Source organism: Papio anubis, chromosome 3, assembly GCF_008728515.1.
Source record: "Papio anubis isolate 15944 chromosome 3, Panubis1.0, whole genome shotgun sequence".
Lineage (NCBI taxonomy): Eukaryota > Metazoa > Chordata > Mammalia > Primates > Cercopithecidae > Papio > Papio anubis.
In genome coordinates, this window is record NC_044978.1 from 48,469,778 (window position 1) to 48,491,796 (window position 22,019).

The window sequence follows — 22,019 nt, forward strand, 5'->3', positions numbered from 1 at the left end:
TCCCCTGGCTAGGAAAAGGGATTCCCTTCCCCCTTGCACTTCCCAGGTGAGGCGATGCCTCACCCTGCTTCAGCTCTTGCTGGTCGGGCTGCAGCAGCTGACCAGCACCGATTGTCCAGCACTCCCTAGTGAGATGAACCCAGTACCTCAGTTGAAAATGCAGAAATCACCTGTCTTCTGTGTTGCTCGCGCTGGGAGCTGGAGACTGGAGCTGTTCCTATTCGGCCATCTTGCTCCGCCCCCAGTTTTTCAGGTTTCTTTGACATCCCCTTGGCCAAGAGGAGGGGTCCATTCAGTTGCTTGCAGGGGCTTAAAATTTTATTTTTGGTCTACATCTGGATATGTAATGAGAATGGATGTGATGAAAGATCTTGTCCTTACCAGCTTAAAGCCAAGAAAAATGTCTTTAAAAGATAGAGAAATCTGCCCTCCACTTGGTTTTAATTAGTCCGGCAATATGGAAGCCCTGAGACTCACACCAACCCTCCTTTGTAGTAAATAATCAGGCAGTGTCAGATTCTGGAAGGACACAAGAAATCTTATCTTTCATTAAGAAACAATGGGAGGGAAAGTGCTAATCCCCACTAATGCTTTCTATTAATCCTATGTGACCCAGGAGAAAAAGAGCAGGCTTTGGAGAGAACAGTTAACTATCATGATTTAAACAAGGTAGTTCCCGTGATTTAAACAAGTGTCTGTTGTGCTAGGCGTCGTACAAGCTGTACAAGAGGTACAGCAAGATAAATATGACTGTTTTTTGTGTGTGCTAGATTAGGCTAATGCTATCCTTTTGATCTCACTCAGAGAGAAGTCAAGCACGGTTTGCTTGTACGTGAGAAGGAATGTAATATATCTTTAGGGTCCTTCCCCAAGGATCTCCAACTGCTCCAACTCACTGCTACAATTTGGTGAGATTAGATTTCAACACTATCATCATCAAAATGAAGTTAATTCATTATATTGATGATACTATGATGATTTCCTGCTCTGAGGAAAAAACCCAAAGAGAGTCGAGGGCTACAGTGGCAAATAAGAGTAGTAGAATGGTTCATCAATCCAGCTGAGATTCCGAGTTTAGCCCAATCCGTAAAATTTCTGAACATAACTTTGGACCACCAGAGATATTCCACAAACAGTATTATGTTCCCTTTAGGACCCTGCCAATAAAAATAAGACACAATATCTTGAGGGACAGTTTGACAAGCTGTGAAAATTTGTAATGGGCAGTAACCCAAGTATGCTAGTGGGACCTTAGGATTCTAGCACATTCACACATGATTTTAGAAGTTTCTGACACTGGAATACAGTACATGCATACTGCCTTGTGGCAGCCACTGAGACTTTTTTTGACTCAAGAAGTTCCTGATAATGGGGCTAGAGAGCCCATTTGCCGGCATGCTACTGGACTCTGCTGAAAACAGTCCCCATAACTTAAGACCATCAAATTATATTAAGACTTGAACTACCTATTATATCACAAGTGATATAAAAATTAGGTTGTAATAAAGAGGAATCTGCACAACACAATTTTCAAAAGAATTCATGTCATGAGAGGTATCTCTGGGGAGTTATAATTCATACGTGAGCAGGTAGCATTCTTGCGTTAAAACTAATTAGGAGACCGCTTCTGTTGCTGAATGATCTAAACCTCATGACTCTCCACCAAATAGAACAAGTTTCTTGGTTTATCCATGAGAGTTCCTGTATAGCAGGAATGCCAATATAAAAGTCTGCTATTCTTTGCCTATGCCCGGTAAAAACTCAGTCAGACAACACAAGGTAAGTTCATGCAGTGGGCTGAGTTGAGAGCAATGTTCATGACAGTGGAGGAAGAACCGCTTCATTTTTTACCTCAGAGCAATGTTTGGATATTTACAGAGTCAGATAGTAACCGATAGTCTAGCTATGTGGTCAGGAATTTGTTTTTTTGTTTTTTATTAAAGAAATGTTGTCTTTCTCTGTCACCCAGAGTGGAGTACAGTGACACAATCATAACTCACTATAGCCCTGAACTCCTGGGCTCGAGCACTCCTCCCACCCCAGCCTCTCAGGTAGCCAGGATTATAGGCATGAGCCACCACGCCCAGGAATCTGAGAATCTTGATAGGTTAACATTAAGAATACCCCAGTGCAGGGGATTTGACTGTGGAAGGCCCTGTGGGATTCCCAAGGAAGGATGATAGTGGGTCAAACAGATGCCCACGATAAGAATCAAATCAATTCAAAAGGTGAATAAAATGTGAAGATGATCACCGGCCGTTCCCTAGAGGTAGTCTCCTTGGCAATTTAAGTAGGCATGGTGGTGCCAAAGCCATGCACGAATGTGTGAAATAGTTATATATTCCACCTGTTCCTTACCTAAGCCACTAATATGGCAAGACACGAATGAATGCTAACCCAAAAATAGCCATTTTAAAATGCCATTTGGGAAAATCTCCTGGGCACAGAATGGGCCAGTGAACTATATAGGATTACTACTTGTAGCCACCCCACCCCCCCACCAGAGGATTCAAATAAGTTTAATGCATATGTCATCTTGGACACAAACACTATCAAGGACTTGGAACAGTGTATTATACAGCCATTTGGTTCCCTATCATACATCTCACTGTACTAAAGAAGGTATTCTATGTAGCCACTGTGCAGAAGTAGCCCCCCTCCCCAGAAAGTATCCTAACATGATATGGACATGTCAATATCATATTCCACCGATGGAGTAACTGTCAAATTGATATGAGAACAGATAATTGAAATATTTATTATTGAAAATACAATATAAAACACAGGATATGAACAGCTGGCTGGCTCATTCAGGTGACTGTGTGCTCTGTCCACATATGAGGGGAAGTAAGGGAGAAACAGATGTAAAAAGGCTTTTTAGTGCTAGAGGAGGGAAGAGATGGAGGATGCTGCTCTACTAGAACTCTCTCTCTCTCTCTGTCTCTCTTGCATTTGGGTGATCCAGTGCAAGAAAAAATTGCTGCCCAAGACAAAACTTCTATTGCTTTGAACATACATGTACATATTTTTCAGGGAACCCCTATGCTGTGTAGTGACTTCATATCATGTGGCCAAACAAGGATTAGCTATAAGTACACTGACTTTTCCACTCACCCCATGTAGTGGGAATATAGCTATGTTGTACTTGACTGAGGCAGCCCTGCCACTTCTTCCCAAGAACTGACAAAAGGCAAGGCCCTGGCACGTTTCCTACTGCTGTCTTCTTTATGGATTGACAGTATGTCTGAACCAGAGGCCCCTGCCTGGCAGACCACATCTATGTTCTGACAGGTGATAAATGGGAAAAAAGGTGAAATATTAAGAGAAAGAAAACAGGAGAACAAATAAATGATGATGCTGGGGAAGGTACTGTCACTCTGAGCCCCCTAGAGTGTCTCCAGGTGAGAGAATAATAGACCTGTGGCTCAGGTGGAAAGCCACATCATGGTTGATGATGGAATAAACCTTCAGAACTGTTCTCCTCCCAAATCAAATTGAAGCTGATTTACATGTTTGGCCTGAAAATTCTGTATGGGTAAGCTAGAGAAAAACTGTGACACAGGATCCCTGAACCCCTGCCTGAATGGTAGCAGATTGGCACTGTTTTTTCAGTTGTGATTTATGAGTTATGCTTATTTTTCTAGTTCTTTTCTAGGTACTCTATGTGTTTTCCTAGCCTTCACTGGGAGCAGGACTGTGCCTTGGGCTTCTCCCATTGCCTCCAGGGACAGTTGAGGCTTCAGCCTACACAATGCTGTTTTGTTAATCTAAAAAAGATGCACTCCTTATTCTAAACAGACACAGTCCTGCACCACAGTTCATTTGGAGCAAGTGCCGATCTTTAGCCTTCACCTTAGCCCTCCTTCAGGGCCCCTTTGGTAGGACACAACTCATATAACTATACTTAGTGATCCTGGGGCCTGATGTCTTACTTCAGAATGCCAATGTTGCTGGAAATTGCGTGTGTTTGTTTCTTCCTGGTGCTGGCTGCACCTAGCTGAATCTCCAAGTTGTCTGTTATTTCTAGATTCTCTATTACCGTCCTTTACTTACCTGCTAGGTTCCCCGTATTAGTCAGAAGTCTTTCAGTTACAACCTATAGAAACCTTACCTCAAGCTGATTTAATTGATGAAAGAAATGCATTGACTCATACAACTAAAATAACCATAGATTAATATAGATCTAGGCATGACTGGATTGGGTAGGTAATCAAATGAAATCCTTCAGAGCTGCTTCCACCCTAGTCAGCATTACCCTCTGGCAAGTTCTCCCTTCCTATAGGCAAGATGGCCCTAGAAACTCCCGGTCTAGATTGAAAGGTCTCATAATTGAGCCGCTTTTGGCTGATTTGAGTCAAGCGCTGAACTAATCTCTGTGTAAACGGTCAGAGACTATGATGCTTGGTCAGAGCTCGGTTGTATGTGAACCCTTTCTGCATAAAGTTGGCAGAGAGGGCATTAGTTCCTCTATCACTCACCTGTTGCTGCAAAACAAACCATTCCATACATTGTGGCCCAAAATAACAATTTCTTATAAGTAGGTGGGTTTGCTGAGCTCAGGTAGGCAATTTTCCTGCTGGTTTCTCTGGAGGTCTCCCACACAACTGCATTCAGTTGGAGCTTGGCTGGTGCTGGAGTAGTCAGGTTGACTTCTCATCACAGTGCTCCTCTCCAAGAAGATTCTAATCAGTCAGTAGTTTGGCTTGTACTTCTTCATAGCATGGCAGTTGGGCTCCAAGAAGGAAGATGCAAAAGTTTCCAGGCCTCTTAAAGCCTGGTTCAGGAGTCCCAGAACATCTGTTCTGATAATATCTATTCATCAAGGCAAATTTTAAGGTCGGCACGGAGACTTCACCTCTTCATGGGAGGAGCAGCATACAGAGATGGGAAGAATTGTTAGCTAACTACCACAGTTCCCCTAAGAAAAACCAAAGTCATGTTACAGCAGGAAGGACAGTTAAAAGACCACATCAGGGCCAGGCACGGTGGCTCATGCCTGTAATCTCAGCACTTTGGGAGGCCGAGGCAGGTGGATCATGAGGTCAGGAGTTCGAGACCAACCTGACCAACATGATGAAACCCCATCTCTAATAAAAATACAAAAATTAGCCTGGCGTGGTGGCGTGCACCTGTAATCCCAGCTACCCAGCACGCTGAGAGGCAGGAGAATCACTTGAACCTGGGAGGCGGAGGTTGCAGTGAGCCAGGATCGCACCACTGTACTCCAGCCTGGATGACAGAGTGAGACTCTGTCAAAAAAAAAAAAAAAAAAAAAAAAATCAGTTCGTGTCACTCTCTGTTGGACGCTCTGATGCTTATTACTGGTCTGTATCCTATTCCTGTTTCTGTTCATTCAGTTGTTGGATCACACGTTCTGCTGGCTGGAAGGGGCATCCTCCTTTTGTCTGCAGCTCAGCCTTTCAATTCAGGGGACAATCCTAGAATCTGATGCCTCTAAAATTACTGTGTCTTTTTTCAGCTAATCAGGCCAGTCTTGGTATGTCCAAGGATAGCAGAGATAAATTTTTGTAAATATTATTCACTTCCAGAATATGATGTCCAAAGGATATAATGAAATGTTTTTCTAGGTCTGATCTATGATTCTATGGAATGCTATTGTGCAGAGATTCTCAAAGTGTGCTCCGGGACCAGCTGTATTAATAGCATGTGAGACCTGTTAGAAATGCACATTTTGGGGCCGCAACCTTAACTTACTGAATCAGAAATTCTGAGAGTGGGCCCAGTCATCACCTTGTGTTTAACAAGGTGATTCTTATGCATGCTGAAGTGTGAGAAGAGTGGCTGTCCAAAGTCATTGTCTTTCAGGTTGTTTTCACCTTCAGGATCCTGCATATAGATGACACTAGAAAGATCTGTCTCCACTAAGTCTACTTTTCTGTGCTAATAATAGTTATGAGATCACCATTTAGATTAAGGTTAACTAAAGAAGCCTTGATGGGTGTTTGTAACACTGATAATATCCTCAGAGGATACTCTTTCCATTTCTATTATTTTAGCAAATATTTATCTTTAGCCTGGCAGTTCTCAACTTCCTATGGACTGGATGTAACATTAATTTAGACAAACATCACAAGGGAGAATTCTGAAGGTCTTTGAGGATGCTGCTGCATTGTCTATCTGGATTTCCTGGACTAAAATTTACTGTTGGCTTAACTGGTCGTAGGTAGGTTGATTGTAGGTGGAGGTTTGTGTTTCAATCAATACCTTTGATCTGTAAAGCACCTTGAAATATGTAGTGTGGAATACGGTATGAAAATGTCAGCCAGGCACGGTGGCTCACACCAGTAATCCCAGCACTTTGGGAGGCCGGGGCGGGCGGATCACTTGAGGTCACAAGTTTGAGAGCAGCCTGGCCAAAATGGTGAAACCCCATCTCTAATAAAAATACCAAAATTAGCCAGGTATAGTGGCACGTGCCTGTAGTCCCAGCTACTCAGGAGGCTGAGGCATGAGAATCGCTTGAACCCTGGAGGCAAAGATTGCAGTGAGCTGAGATTGCACCACTGAACTCCAGCCTGGGTGACAGAGCAAGACTCCATCTCAAAAAAAAATAGAAAAGAAGGAAGGAAAATGTCATGATCTCTGTCTTCTAGGGGCTCATAACATGGTAGAGGAAATAAAACATGGATATAACAATTATATATAATGCAGATTGAGGGCTCTGAGAAAGGGTCCAAGTGCTATAGGAGTTCAAAAAACACTTCATGGAGGAAGTTCCATTTCAGCTCAGTCCTGACTAGTTTTGATAGGCAGGAATATGAATGTGTTTGCAGTGCAGTCCACATTTGAGCATAAAGAGGAAGCTGAAGTCAAGAATCAGCAGGTGAATATTTATATCCCCAGCACCTCATTCTATGATTGGCACAGAGTAGATGCTCAATAAATATCATGTGTCCTGGCTCATAGACAAACCATTGACCCATTGGTTGAGTATCAGATTTTTTTGTTTTTTGTTTTTGGGGAAACAGAAGAAGAAATATGTTAAATGTAAACATTGATTGGAAGACACATTCTGATTTCAAAAACCTTAAAATGTCAGAGGAAAGTGCTTTTCTGAATTTTGAAAACATGGTATTTAGTGAATTTGAGCAGAGTAGAACTTTTGAGTACTGCAGCAGAGGAATATGCAGCTGGAAAGACAGATGGAACCAGTCTATGGAAGACCCAGGATTCTAGGATAACACTTTTGATTTTTCAGAAGGAATCACGGAAGGACTTTTGAACAGGTAGTCTGCTGTAGAAGAAGTAATAAAGTAAATGAGAAAATTATAACTGCTTTGTGTGAATAGCAACAGAGGAAAAAAGAACAAAAACGTATTGAGCACTTAAATTAGGAAAAGAAGTATGTGTATGCTAAGTTCATTTTTTAAAAAATTAAACAGTGTTAACATTTTGCCTTTTCCTCCCAACGTAGTTGTGTATGTACATGTGTGTGTTTGTGTGTGTGTGCTGCATCATATGTATATATATTTGATACAGAATACTTGTACGTATTTATGGAGTACTTGTGGTATCTTGTTACATGTATAGAATGTGTAATGATCAAGTCAGGGTATTTAGGGTATTCATCACAAGTATGTATCATTTCTATATATTGGGACTTCTATTTTGAAACATGCAATACACAATTTTTAACTATAGTCACCCTACTCTACTATCAAATATTAGAACTTATTCCTTCTATGTAACTGTATGTTTGTACCCATTAACCAACCTCACTTCATCCTCCTTACCATTTCCAGCCTCTGGTATCTATCATTCTACTCTCTGCCTCCATGAAATCAACTTTTTTAGCTTCCACATTTGAGTGAAAACATGGATATTTGTCTGTGTGTCTGGCTTATTTCACTTAACACAATGACCTCTGGTTCCATCCATGTTGTTGCAAATGATATGATTTCATTGTTTTTTTATGGCCAAATAGTATTCCATTGCTAAGTTATTATGAATGTTATTTAATCTCTGCCAACTTGAACAGATATTATCCATCCCCTCTTACTGAACCCAAATTTAGGGAGGATTAAAAACTCTTCCCAACACTATGTTGCTGGTGAATGATGGCACTGTTTACCTTCAAACACAGTGTAAAAAATAGTTACATATTTAATATGGACATTCTATTTTCCTTTCTAATAGCACTGTACTCCTTAGTTATACTAATTTCTTGAATCCAGAAACTAGTAATTGACTTTTTTGGGAAAGAGGGCGATGGATGTTTTGAGAAACATTATCATTTGGTTTCAGTTAAGGTGATATGTCAGAGATGGATGGCTGACCACTGAATGTTTGTGATCGGCTCGTGTGGTAGAGTGTGGAGGGGAAGCAGCTAGCCAACCAGGAACTAGTTTCCACTTCTTTTGCCTCTAGTTTTCTCACCAATAGAATTTGAACAGAATTAAGTTGTGTCAATTCTGGTCAAACTTTCTCCTCCACATGCTTTCTCCTAATCCTCTATTGGAATGAAGAGGATTTCTAAACCCTGGAGGAGAGGGGAAGCAACAAAATGGAAGGGGCTGTGCCTCGGATTGATCACGTGGAAAGCTACAAATCAACCGGAAACTCTGGGATTAGATATTACTTGAGCTAGAAAAAAAAAACAAAAAACAAAACTCTATTAAGACATGGAGGTTTAGGAGTTTATTTGTTGGCCGGGTGCGGTGGCTCAAGCCTGTAATCCCAGCACTTTGGGAGGCCGAGGCGGGCGGATCACGAGGTCAGGAGATCGAGACCATCCTGGCTAACACGGTGAAACCCCGTCTCTACTAAAAAAAATACAAAAAACTAGCCGGGCGAGGTGGCGGGCGCCTGTAGTCCCAGCTACTCGGGAGGCTGAGGCAGGAGAATGGCGTGAACCCGGGAGGCGGAGCTTGCAGTGAGCTGAGATCCGGCCACTGCACTCCAGCCTGGGCGGCAGAGCGAGACTCCATCTCAAAAAAAAAAAAAAAAAAAAAAAAAAGGAGTTTATTTGTTCCTGGAGCAGGTATTAACTAATTAGTTGCTGATATGTTTGAATCAAAGTTAGGAAGCAAATAAATAACAAATATGAAGAAAATGTGTTTATTTGGATTTGTGATTTGTATTAAATAGTTATAAAGATTTGACTTATAATGGTATATAGTTCATATTAAAATGCTAAACGTACAAAAGTTTTTAAAACCAGTAAGCTTTCCTTTCCACCCTTTGGATCTAAAAATATTGATCCAATTACAGTGTCTCTGCATTTAAAGAGTTTTGTCACATAAAGTCTCAGTGGTTTGATTAATTATTCTTCTGTGCTTAGCACCATGGTCTCTTCAGGTTTTCCAACAGAGATGGACTATGTGGATAAATTAAAGCACTAGCTTTAGATAATTCTCCTGGTTTTCTCCCTCTGATACCAGTGAAAATCTATTGACACTCAGAAGCAATTAGAAAATCTATTGACACTCAGAAGCTACTTAGAAAGATTTAATAACCAGAAGCTCTTGATTGTTAAATTAATTTTCCTCAGCTTAGCAGTGGAAATGATCCCAGAACTTTCTTTTTTTAGGTATATGTATTTGTCCTAGTAAACCTATTTACATTGCAGTTTTTCTTTAATACAACATTGGCCTTGTAAGCTATCGAGATGATTAAGCTTACTAAAATTTTGTTTGGTTCCCACTGTACTGACCCTACCAGCATTATGTGTGCCACCTTGTTTCAATTATTTATTGTTTACTTGATGGCATTAGTTCTTTTTTAGAAATTTCTTTATTTTTAATTGACAATAATTATATATATGTATGGGGTATAGTGTGAAGTTTTGCTGCATGTATATATTGTGCAATGATCAAATCGGGCTAATTAACATATCCATGATGTCACGTACTTATTTCTTGTGGTGAGAACATTTCAAGTCCACTCTTTTAGGACTTTTGAAATGTACAATACATTATAATTGACTATAGTCACTATGCTGTGCAAGACATCAGTGGAACTTATTCCTCCTGTCTAACTGAAACTTTGTTGGGAGGATTAATTCTTAAGCAGCTTTTCCATTCTGTTTCCCATGCTCCCTTGTAGAAATGGGACGTCAGCTTCTGCCCACAGCCAGGTCTTTTTAGAGCTTGTCTATCATGCATGACTACACAGCAAAGGAATATGGGAACCCTCTTTTCTCAGGCATCTACCGCAACTATCCTTCCCTAGACCTCTATAACCATTGATGCTAACACGTGTAATTACATTTCTTAGGACAACTACCAATAATTCAATCTGCTTTGAATATATTTCTCCCTCAACCATGGGTGTAACTTAGGATCATTTTGGAAGCTCCTATCCACAAGTACCTAGGGATACATATCAAAATGAAAGGCAGAGACCTTACATCACCTTATCCAACCCATGGCTGGCGGGCAGCATGGAGCTCAAGACAGCTTCAAATGCGGCCCAAACCAAATTCGTAAACTTTCTCAAAATATTGTGAGGGGGTTGTGTGTGTGTGTGTTTTAGCTCATCAGCTATCATTAGTGTTAGTGTATTTTATTTGTGGCCCAAGACAATTCTTCCAGTGTGGCCCAGGGAAGCCAAAAGATTGAACATCCCTGCCCTACATACTAAAGAAATTCAGAGAAGGGGAAGTCAGAGTGGTCTGCTGTAGCCAGGTGTTGATTCATGAAACAGATGAAACATGAGACCTGAAGATGTAGAAAAGATTTCAGTGGTCAGAGAGGACACTGGACATTGTGGGCAGGGGGTAGACATAAAGAGAAAAGGCACAGAAGGAGAGAAGTGAACATGACATGTTCAGAGTAGGATTGAAAAAACAATCTGGCAGGTGCCAGAGGCATGTAAGGGCACACTGGGAGATGAGAAAGCAGTGAGGGGCCTGATTGAGAGGGGCCTTTTTCATTCAGGAGAAGTGGAGCTATGTAAACAACAATAACAGCTGACTGTGGTGAACTAGGAAGATTATCTGGTACTGAAGTGTGGACTGCAGAGGGTAGATCCTGCAGACAGTGAGACCAGTTTGAATATCACTGTGATCATCTGAATATTGGGGATAGTAAGTAGCAACAGAAACACAATCCTTTAGGTAAGTAAAGATTTTATAAATAATGAGATATAATGAACCAGAGTCAAAATGATTGTAAGAAGAACTATGATGCCACTGATAAAATCAAGGGACTCTGGGAAAACAGCTATTAATAGCTTGGTGAGGAAGTTTGGACATCTTGAAGCTGATGTGGGACATTCAAGCTGAAGGGCTGGGTAGGCAACTGAATATGCAAAACTGGACCTCAGGTAAGAAGGCAGTGAAATGCTGAGTGTGGAGACATCCTTTGTGCTGAATAGCTTCCTTCTTCCACCCTAATCTTCCCTACGTTTTCTCCAACCTGCTCCACAGCCTAGAAACCAAGTTTGGACCATCTAGTACATCAAGCTGAACTTCCTTGTCTTCCGGTTTTCAGTAGAGTTCAGTCAAAGGCAAGCACTGGCAACAGATTGGAGCGGTGAAGGAGAACATAGTTGAGGTGTCTCTTTCTCCTGGCTCCTTGTTTTGAGATCTGGCTGGGTCCCCGCCCAATGGAAGGTCACAGCTCCTAGCCATTAGCACATGAGAACACGTAGGCTGTAATGGCATCCTCAGGCTGGTGTATCTTCAAATCTTTCTTCCCTCTCAAGGGGACAGACGCGAGCCCTTCCAACCTGCAGGGCTGATTTGAAGTAGAATGTTTATAACCAGACTGCCAGTGAGTCCTCAATGAGAGGAGAGATTAGAGGGGAGAGATCAAGGAGTCCATAGAGTCTCATGCTACTGATGTTCTAGTGTTTCTCAGCTTGGGTAAAAGTTTGATAAGCTACTCGAGGAAAGTCACCGAACAGGTACTGCGCACCCACCACGTGCCAGGCAATGGGGCGCTTTCCCTAGTTTATCGCTTTTAACGACCTGGCAGCGGTTTATAGCACGCGCTGAGCCCTAGAGCAGGAAGCAAAGGGTGCAGAAGTTCTGCGGGAAGGCGGCTTCCCAGGGCGGTGTGCTGGGGACCCACCCACGCGGCACCGCGGGAAGGGGGCTCTGCGCGCTCAACTCGGTCCCGGGCACTGCTCGCCGCCTCCACCCGCCGGCCTCCCGCAGCCCGGTCAGCGCCATGAGGACCAAGCAGGTGAACTTGCTGATCACCCTGGTCGCCGTCGCGCTTTTCAGCTTCTCTTGTTTCTGCATCTACAGGATAACTCAAACCAGTAAGCGGCGGGCCCTCCTCCCGCCTCCTTTCCCGCCTCGGGGGCTTCCGGGCCGCAGGGATGCAGGCGGGGCGGGGGCGATGCGGGAAGCTGGCGGTGGCCGCCTGCGCTGACACTGGGAGGCCCGCGTCGGTGCCCACGTTCCGGTCAGCGGCGGCTGGGCTGTAACCGGCCTGCGCGCGCGCTAACGGATCTGGCCCGGGGTACCTACCGCTCCCTTTTCCTCAAAGGTTCAAGGGCCCCATCTGTGCCCTGCTTTTCCCCTCTCCTGTTCTTCCTTCTCGAAACTATAACTGTCTGACCCCAAGAACTGCTCTTATACAGCCAGCGTCTTTCCGCATCTTTCCTCCTTTGTGGTCCGGGTTACATCACCAGGCCACGCTTCGTGCCTCCCTCCTCCCTGGAGTGTTTTTGGCATAGCTGAAAAGAGGTGGTAGAAAGGAGAGGGATGTCACTGACCGCCTACAGCGCCGGCCCACAGCCTGGACTTCTCCGATGGACCGCCGGCCTGCGTTCCGCTCCCACACACTCAAGATGTAATTTCGCCTGGCCTATAGAAGTGCCAATTTAGGAAACAAAAGTACAGATTGCCCAGTTCAATTTCAGATAAACAATTATATATTGGTATAAAAAAATGCATGGGACATAATTATTCTAAAATATTTATATCTTTTTTATTTTAGTTTCCAATTTAACCAGGCATCCTATACTTGATCTTTCAACCCTGTTTGTCCGCGGTATAAAATTTTATCGTTCAAGTAGTTGAATTTCTCAATTTAAGACTTAGGAACCCTGTAAATTATGATCCCAGCATTCCACGATTGCTCTTACGTTGTTTTCAGTTAAATTTTCATTTATTTACACGTGTGACTTAAGTGCACACAAGGCAATCTTGGTAAGAGTGCTGAGGTTGAAGTTTGGGAGTGGCTTCATGTTTTAGCTCTCCAGTTAAGACTAGATTTTATCCTCACATACACAAAATATTCTATATGCTGCTTGTTTCAAAGATAAGGAATGTATATTAATTTATCTGCATTATAGTATATCTACTCATCTTTATAGTCATTTGACAAAGTTTCCCTCCTCTTCATTTTCTATAAAGAACATTATCCTAATGTCTTTTTATTTATTTTAGCACAATGAACAATAAGCACATTTATAACAAAATATAAATAATTTCTTGTAATTAGAAAACAAAATGTAAAGTTTTATAATAATTTTTTTTTAGATGGAGTTTCGATCTTGTTGCCCAGGCTGGAGTGTAGTGGCGCGATCTCGCCTCACTGCACTGCAACCTCTGTCTCCCAGGTTCAAGCGATTCTCGTGCTTCAGTCTCCTGAGTAGCTGGGATTGCAGGCATGTGCCACCAAACCCGCATAATTTTTGTATTTTTAGTAGAGATGGGGTTTCACCAAGTTGGTCAGCCTGGTCACAAACTCCTGACCTCAGGTGATCCACCCACCTCTGCCTCCCAAAGTGCTGGGATTACAGGCGTGAGTCACCGCACCCAGTCTAGTAATTTTGGAAGGTAATTTAGAATGTTAACCTCAGAAGTTTAATATCATTAATGATTTTATAATGAAACTGTAAACTTTGAGATCCTCACAATCATTTTGGTGTGTTTTCTAGTTACGACAAGGAAAAAGAAGTTTGATTCCTCGAAACATTTATATCTTCATCATTTATATGTTCAAGTTCAGAAACAAGATATTGTTCTTGAGAATGAAATACTCAACACACAAATCAGATTTTTTCATTTTTTAGGTATTTGTTTCTGTGGAACTTAGCTCTAAGATAATTAGGATATCAATCCTATAATGAGCTGTTCTTACATCAACAAAAGAAAACACAGACTTCACTTAGTTTCTGAAGTAATGATTTTTATAAAGCACCAGAGATAGTCCCAATGTCTTAAAAATTTAATCTATAGTTGTTATTTCTATCATTGAAAATTTGGGAACGTTTATTAGAAAGATGGCCACCACCTAGTGCTTTATTCTTTCTCCCTCTTTAAAATCAACTAAATTTTGCCGGGCGCGGTGGGATGGCTCACACCTGTAATCCCAACACTTTGGGAGGCCGAGGCGGGTGGATCACAAGGTCAGGAGTTTGAGACCAGCCTGGCCAACATAGTGAAACCTCGTCTCTGCTAAAAATACAAAAATTAGCCGGGTGTGGTGGTGCACCTGTAATCCCAGCTACTCAGGAGGCTGAGGCAGGAGAATTGCTTGAACCCAGGAGGTGGAGGTTGCAGTGAGCCGAGAGAGCGCCTCTGCACACCAGACTGGGTGACAGAGCAAGACTCCATCTTGGAAAAAATAAAAACAAACAAAAAAATTAAATTAACAAAATTTTATGGGTAGGTAACCTTTTTGTTCACTTCTATAAGCTTGTAGTATTAGCAGTTCATAATTTGATCAACAAATATGCAAGCTCTGTGAGGACAGAATGTATTTTCTGTTTTTACCTGTTATGTTCACTACTGTGTCCCAGCATGTGGAAAACTACATGGTATGTAATGAGCATGCTAAATATTCAATGAATGAATGTTTGAAATAATGAAAGAATCAATGAGTTTAATAACTACCTATACATATTGTAGGCACCAAGTGAACAACATCAAAGGACACCCCCTCCCTTTTGTGAAGCTTACATTTTGCATAGGGGAAATAAACAACAAACAAATGATCTAATTACTATATGATGTTGGCAGGGTTAGGGAAAGCAAAGTGCTGTTTTAAAGGAAAGGGCTGTCAGAGAAGGATTATCTGAGCAAGTTATATTTGAGCAGATTCTCAAATGAAGCGAGGAAGCATCATGTGTGGATATTTGGGGGAAGAGTATTTCAGGCAAAGGGAAATGCCCGTACAAAGGCCCTGTGGTGGAATCTCCTTGATTGTTTGAGAAACAGCCAGGAGGCCAATGCCAACAAGGAGGAGAGTGATAGAAGTATTATATCATGGGGACCATAGTAAGGACTCTGCATTTTATTCTGAATAAGATCGGAGGCCATCAGAGTTTTGTGCAGAGGAGTAACATGATTTCACACATACATTTAAATGATTATTGGATGTGTGCTATGAAAGAAAGAAAAGAATCACGAGATGCTCCAAGAATTTTTAACTTAAACTAGGGTTTTTCAACCTTAGTGCTGTTGACATTTTGGGTTGGGTAATTCTTTGCAGGGAGGGGGTTGTCCTATACATTGTAGAATGTTTAGCAGCATCTGTGGGTTCTATCCAGGAGATGCCAGGAGCAACAACCCCTCTGCCATTGTGACAATGTCTCCAGGCATTGGCAAATGTCTCCTGAGGGAGAAGTCATCCCTGGTTGAGAATGAGTGACTTAAATACTGAGAGAAATGGAGCTGCCATTTACCGAAATGGCAAAGGCTGGAGTAGGAGCAGGTTTGGGGGTAAAGTCACTATTTCTCTTATGTATGAAGTGCCTATTAGATATCCCAGTGAGAGTGTTGAATAGGCAGTTGGATATATCAGCCTGCATCAGGATTAGCAGTATAAACTTGAGAACTGTTAGCATATAAAGCCATGAAATGGGATGAGATCACCTAGGTAGTGAATGAAAGGAATAAGTCTTGGGGAATTTCAGTATTTCAAAGTAAAGGAAAAGCTAGAAAACTGAAAGAACTAAACCAAGAAGATAATTCAAGAAGGAGAGTGCAATAGTATCAAATATAGTGAAAGAACATTCTCTTGTAATGAAAAGCCATCTCACCCACAATCTTTGAAGTTATCATTCCCACATTCTTAATGAATGCAGCAGGCCCTTGATCTCCAGGGTCTCAATTTGAGTAGGTACTTCATTCCAGTTAACCAGAGATGATAATTAAGGTAACTATTTTGCCAGTGCATGTCATGGAATTCTAGTGTCCTATTTTCCATGGGCAGTGTGGTAGGTTGTCACTGCATTTAAGCCCAGGTACATCAGGTAACCAATTCCAGATTTTCTTCTTTGAGAGTGTTTCCTGGGTAATGCAACCACTCCAGGAGCCCCTAGTCATCTGCTAGCTACCTTCCTTGGAAAAGCCAGTACTTGCCTGCTACTACCATTGACAATCCTGGTCGTGTGACTGCCCTGCTACTACTCTTGCCTCTGGCCACTGCCTCAATGTCTGACACCCCAGCAAAGGCTGGCAGTTTGGTGGAGGAATCACCAAAAGGAGAAATACTACCTCCTTTCATGCACCCTCTAATATAGCACAACTGCCTCCCATTGGCAAAATAGAATAGCACTTGCAAGGAAATCTGGGACAAGTAACAGGTTTCTAGTTTTGATCATACAAAGGAAATTTAGTGGGGCCTATAAAGACAGAGTGTCAACAGACAAAATTTTTAGAAAGTCCTGGAACAAAGAAAACTAAACAGCATCTTATATAGGGACATCCATAAGTGTGATAAAATTACACTTTAAAAAGTAAAGGAACAATAAGCAGATACAGTTTGGGAGAGTACTGTAGTATCATCATGAGATGGGGTGGGAGAGGAATCAGTGGTAGAAGCAGAGGCATCAGATAACTTTCAGTTATTAGTTTGAGTGATAAGCTATTAATTTTATGTTATGTTATGTTGCAGAACTTACCTATGTATTACATGTCTTCTTTTGTATATATAATTTTTTAATCTATTAAAAAAATTTGTATAGAAGGAAGCAAGAAATGATAGACCTACAGTACCCAATTCACTTAAAGATGTAAAAACAATAAGAATGTCATTTTTGAAAAAGTTCAACTTGGGATGTAAATGCAAATGACTTTTTATTTTTCCAATAACTCCTCATATGTGTTCTATTGAGCCCTCTTTTCTGCTTAGAGGTTTAGAGAGACAATGAACACTTATTCTGTGTCTTTTTGGTCACTTTTTGGTCACTTTTTTTCAGTCTCATTCCTGTTTTTAAAACCGTGTTTTATTATTTTTAGAACTTTAATCTCCTAGTCAACTTGAAACTTTCTTTTCCTTTCCCTGCTGGACAGGAAAGACTTGTGTTTCAAGGAAAATGGAATGGCAGATGAGAAAATATCAAGACTTCCACAAACACTAGTGGCTTATAACAATCACTTGGTTTTTTTTTGTTTGTTTGTTTGTTTGTTTGTTTGTTTGTTTGTTTTTTGAGACAGAGTCTCACTCTGCCGTCCAGGTTGGAGTGCAGTGGCATGATCTCGGCTCACTGCGACCTCCGCCTCCAGGTTCAAGCAATTCTCCTGCCTCAGCCTCCTGAGTAGCTGGGACTACAGGTGCGTGCCTCCACGCCCAACTAATTTTTGTATTTTTAGTAGAGACGAGGTTTCACCATATTGGCCAGGATGGTCTCGATCTGACCTCGAACAATCTCTTTTTAAAAACTCTTGATTTAGTAATCAGGAGTTCACAAAGAGCTCCACTGGGCAGTTTGTCTATAATCCGAGGTGGTGTCAACTGGGACATTTGGAGCTGAAGACTCTACTACTAAGAAGTCTTTTTCCCTCACAGCTCTGGCATCTCTCTCTCCTCTCCCCACGCAGTGGTGCATCCTCCAAAGCCTCTCCTCATGGCTTGGGTTTGTTCCTCACAACATTATGGTCTTAGCAAAATGATACCTTTTTTCCCCCCTACAAGGCAACTACCTTTTAAAAGGCAGGAAGTGGAAACTGCCAAGCCAGTTAAAGGTTATACCCCAAACTAGTACTCCATTGCTTTTGCTCTATATTACTGTAGTGAAAGCAGTCACAGGGTGAACCCAGATTCAAGAAGGTAGAGAAATTGACTTCTTCAGGAGTGACTGGGAAGGTCAAAGTGCACAATACCATTTGGCCTGGAAGTCATCTTTGGAGAAACAGTCTGCTGCACCCCCTTCCTCCTTTCTTGTGCTTCCCTTGTGGTACTAGGGTGGGAAAGAGCTGGGGGGGCGGAGGCTTTCTTCCATGACAGCAGCTTGGTGGTTTCAATTTCTCTGGAAGACACTTGGATGTGGCGGACACCTAATGCTCTTGTAGGGGTAGTTTGTGGCTGCTTCTGAGCACCTGCTGTGGTGTCTCTGCTATCTATTCCCTGAAGGGATATCCATCCTCTGCTTGAATTCTTCCTCCCTACCTCTGCCTTTGCCACAGCCCCTTGGTGCTGGGAATCTTCTGCCTGGCAGAAGACCTTCTTGCACATGGCCTGCAATATTCACTTGAGCCACAGCCGACTCATATGTCTTTGCCGCTTCAAGCTGCATGCCTGCAGGCTACTTCATATGATCCCGCTCTTGGCTTAGTAGCGTCTCTTTCTTTCTCCTGCCTCTTTTCATCTGGCGGCATGAGAATTTTGGTAGGTCTAGCAGTTCCACAATTTTCAGGGTAAAAATGTTCTTCAGCCCCTGAATTAGTGACAAGAGGGCTCATGCTAGAGCACCCAACTTTATTTCCTGGAGATCTTTCTCTCTTCCCTTGATGGAGGGAAAACGCCCTCATCCCCATCCAGTTGGGGAAGGGTTTCACCAATGTGTATGACCTTGTGGGAATATGCCAACAAAATAGATGGTTATTACTGTCCATGGGACAGAGGAGGAGCTCCCAGATGCAGCTGTAAGTCAGCAGAATCCAAGGTCCAAATGTGGGTTATTTCAGAGAATAATTGAAATGTCGTGTGGAATTTAAAATATATGTACAACAACAATGCACGTCAGCAATTACAAGAAAAGTTAAGAGAGAGGAAATGGAGTTAAATTGCACTAGACTTGTAGAACTGTTGAGAAGTGAGAATGTAAGAATTGGTATTCGACTATTAAGTCGAGGATTCATGTTGAAGTACCTAGTTGAACCACTAAAATAAAGTAAAATAACATAACTATATCACTAATTGCATTAAGTGTGCCAAAAAAGAAATTAAAATATTTCCTGATTGGATATATGACAAAATTCAACTTGATGATTACTAAAAGAGACATATTTGAATTTTAAAGACAGAAATTTTGGAAGAAAAGGGATGGAAAAATACCCACAAACCCAAACCAAAATGAAGTTGATGTAGCTGTATTATGTTATCAAGCACATGGGCCCATGGTCCAGTGCATGCAGAAGCCAGTAACTTTAACAATGGCTTTTGAGAAAAGAAATTTTTTTTTTTTTTTTTTCAAAACCAGCCAGCAAGAAGATAAGACTCAGACTCAAATCTGTGTCTCTTATTGGGTCTGGGCCAAGTTTTAAGGGATCACAGGACAAGGGAAAAGATTTAGGAACGTTGGCTTGGCACGGTCTAATTAGAGGGCTTCCAATCTGGCCATTGATGGTAAGGTATGTTGAGGCAAATTTCAGCTCCAGATCTTCTGGGCCAACAGACCCCTCGCATCTGAAAGAGTTCCAGCATTCAGGTTCTGGTCATGTCCCAGGCTTCTTGATTCAGAGGGAGGATTCACTGGTTCTGGGTGTGGTTGGAGGTCAAAGTTTTTGCTATTGCACTTGCCCAGGCTGTATGAATTGCAGTTTTTGGCTCTGTTACACCTACAAGCTAACTGGACAGTTTTCAACAAAGTAGGTCCAGTTTGGGCTGGTCTTGTGGTTACTTATATTAATACCAGCAAAGTAGACTCTAAGACAAAGTGCAACATAAATGTTGAATATACATGGAAAAACCACTAGCAATTGAGAAAATGCAAGTTTAAAACATGAGTTACCAGTTCATGCTACTCTGTTCCTTCAATTAGGAAATTAGACACTTAATGAGAATATGGAGCTTTGGGAATTCAAACTTCTCTTGGAGGAGTATACATTCAGTCACGTCTGTTATGAAAAATATGCCTTTCCTATGTCTTAGGAATTCCACTACTGACAGGGTTGAAATTAGTGTACAGCCTTATCAATGGTTTATGGCCAGTATCTGTTCTTACTGATCAGCACCTATACCATACATGTGGCTAAATACTTTAAATAATGGCTCTACCACCAGATATATCCTAGGGAAGCTCTTGAACATGTTTACTAGGAGATATGTACCAGAATGTTCTTGATAGCATATCTTATAATTGTTACCAACAACAGAAGAGACAAACATGTTGTGGTATATTCAGTACACTGGAACATTTTACATCCGTAAAAATGAATAAACTACAGCTTGAGTCATCAATATAAATAAATCTCAAAAGCATAAATTGAGCTAAAAAAGCAAGTACAGAGTTTTATTTATTAATGTATAAAGCCAAGTGTAAGTCAGCTTGCAAAAATAGTAAAACTATAAAGGAAAGCAATAAATGATTAAAACGAAATTCAGGATTCTGCTTATCTGGGGCTAGGGAAGAAGGAGAATTGGATCTGGGAAGGAAACAGGTAGAATATCTAAGGCTAAGGTAGTTCGTGATGGGTTCATGGATGTTCATTTTTATTATTATCCTTTAAACTGTCTTATATACTCTTTGTAATGTCTAATATATTTCACAATAAAACCTAATGCATACAGGAGCCACTCACAGGGAATTTAAAGGGCTTAGTACGTAGTTTGATTTGATTATTGCAAAGCATACATAGGGGGAGTAATCTGAAATGTCCTTTATGTTTTTAGTTTCATCTTCTAGTAATTGCCTTAGATATTCTTTATTTGGAACCACATTGGATACAAGTAAACTAATAACAACTTTAAAGTGACCGGCCAATGCTTTAACATTATACCTTTTGCCCTTCTATTTACCCCCTGAGTGACTGACATACGTTCCCCAAGATAAACTGTAGTAGGCCATTCTTGCATTGCTATAAAGAAATATCTGAGACTGGGTAATTTATAAAGAAAAGAGGTTTAATTGGCTCCCGGTTCTGCAGGCCCTACAAACATGGTGCTGACATATGCTCGACTTCTAGGAAGGCCTCAGGGAGCTTTTACTCATAGCAGAAGGCTAGGCTGCAGGCAGGCATGTCCCGTGGCAAAAGCAGGAGTGAGAGAGAGTGGCAGGGAGGTGCCACACACTTAACCAGATCCCAAGAGAACTCACTATCATGAGGATAGCACCAAGCCATGAGGGATCATCTTTCCCCATGACTCAAATACCTCCCGCATTGGGGATTACAATTCAACATGAGATTTGGTGGGGACATATATTCAAACTATATCACGTACCATACCATTTCACACTCTATGCACTTACGGTGTTTTTTTCTGAGGCTGGAATGCCCTTCCCTTCCTTCTGCTATAGGCAAGCTTCTGTACATACAAGTTCTCAAGTCTTCCTTCTTCTCTCAAACCTTCTCCACCTGCCCTACTCCTCAGTTCTCCTTAAGAATTAATCATTCCTGCCTTCCTGTGCCTGTGGCACTTTGAGAATAATTCCATTTTAACAGTATATTATAATTAGTCAAGTTTAAAAATATGCACCATTCCCACATTCCTTGCAGCCTGATTGTCAGGAGCCAGATTTTATTCGTACCAATTTAATTTAGAGCAGGAACCAGATTTTATTCATGTTTATTTACCTACCACATAGCACATGGCAAGTATGTAATGGAAGAATAGAAATCTCAGCATGCTTCTTGTTACTGGAGGTGTTTAGTGAATGAAGTGAGGTCAAGTCACGTTCATGGCTATGTTGTATAGGACCTGGTAGACCAAGGCAAGTAAGCACTCAGGGAACTATTTATAGTCTTTGAGCAGTGTTTCCAGAAGATTAATCAGGGATTGGAGGTGAGAGACCAATTAAGAGGCAATTATAATAGTACAGCTAAAGGCAATAAAGCTTGAACTATGGTAGTACCAATGATGATAAAGAGAAAACCATGAAAGTGGTCTGTCACAGTCCTTCTCAAATTTTAATGTGCATAGCAGTCAACTGGG

General features: G+C 41.5%; 1 protein-coding gene across 4 annotated transcripts in view; it reads left to right on the top strand.

Moving 5' to 3' along the window:
* Positions 1-10,559: 10,559 nt before the first annotated feature.
* Positions 10,560-22,019, top strand: part of MGAT4D (MGAT4 family member D) — a 56,685-nt gene continuing 45,225 nt past the window's right edge. For 2 of the 4 annotated variants that reach the window (XM_009207602.4, XM_003899215.5), the window contains exon 1: positions 10,560-12,228. In XM_009207602.4, coding sequence (XP_009205866.1) covers positions 12,135-12,228 — 94 coding nt within the window. In that variant the 5' untranslated portion in view covers positions 10,560-12,134. Of the gene's footprint in view, positions 12,229-14,785; positions 15,644-22,019 lie in introns of those variants that run through there. The other 2 variants (XM_017959063.3, XM_017959062.3) reach the window with 2 other exon arrangements.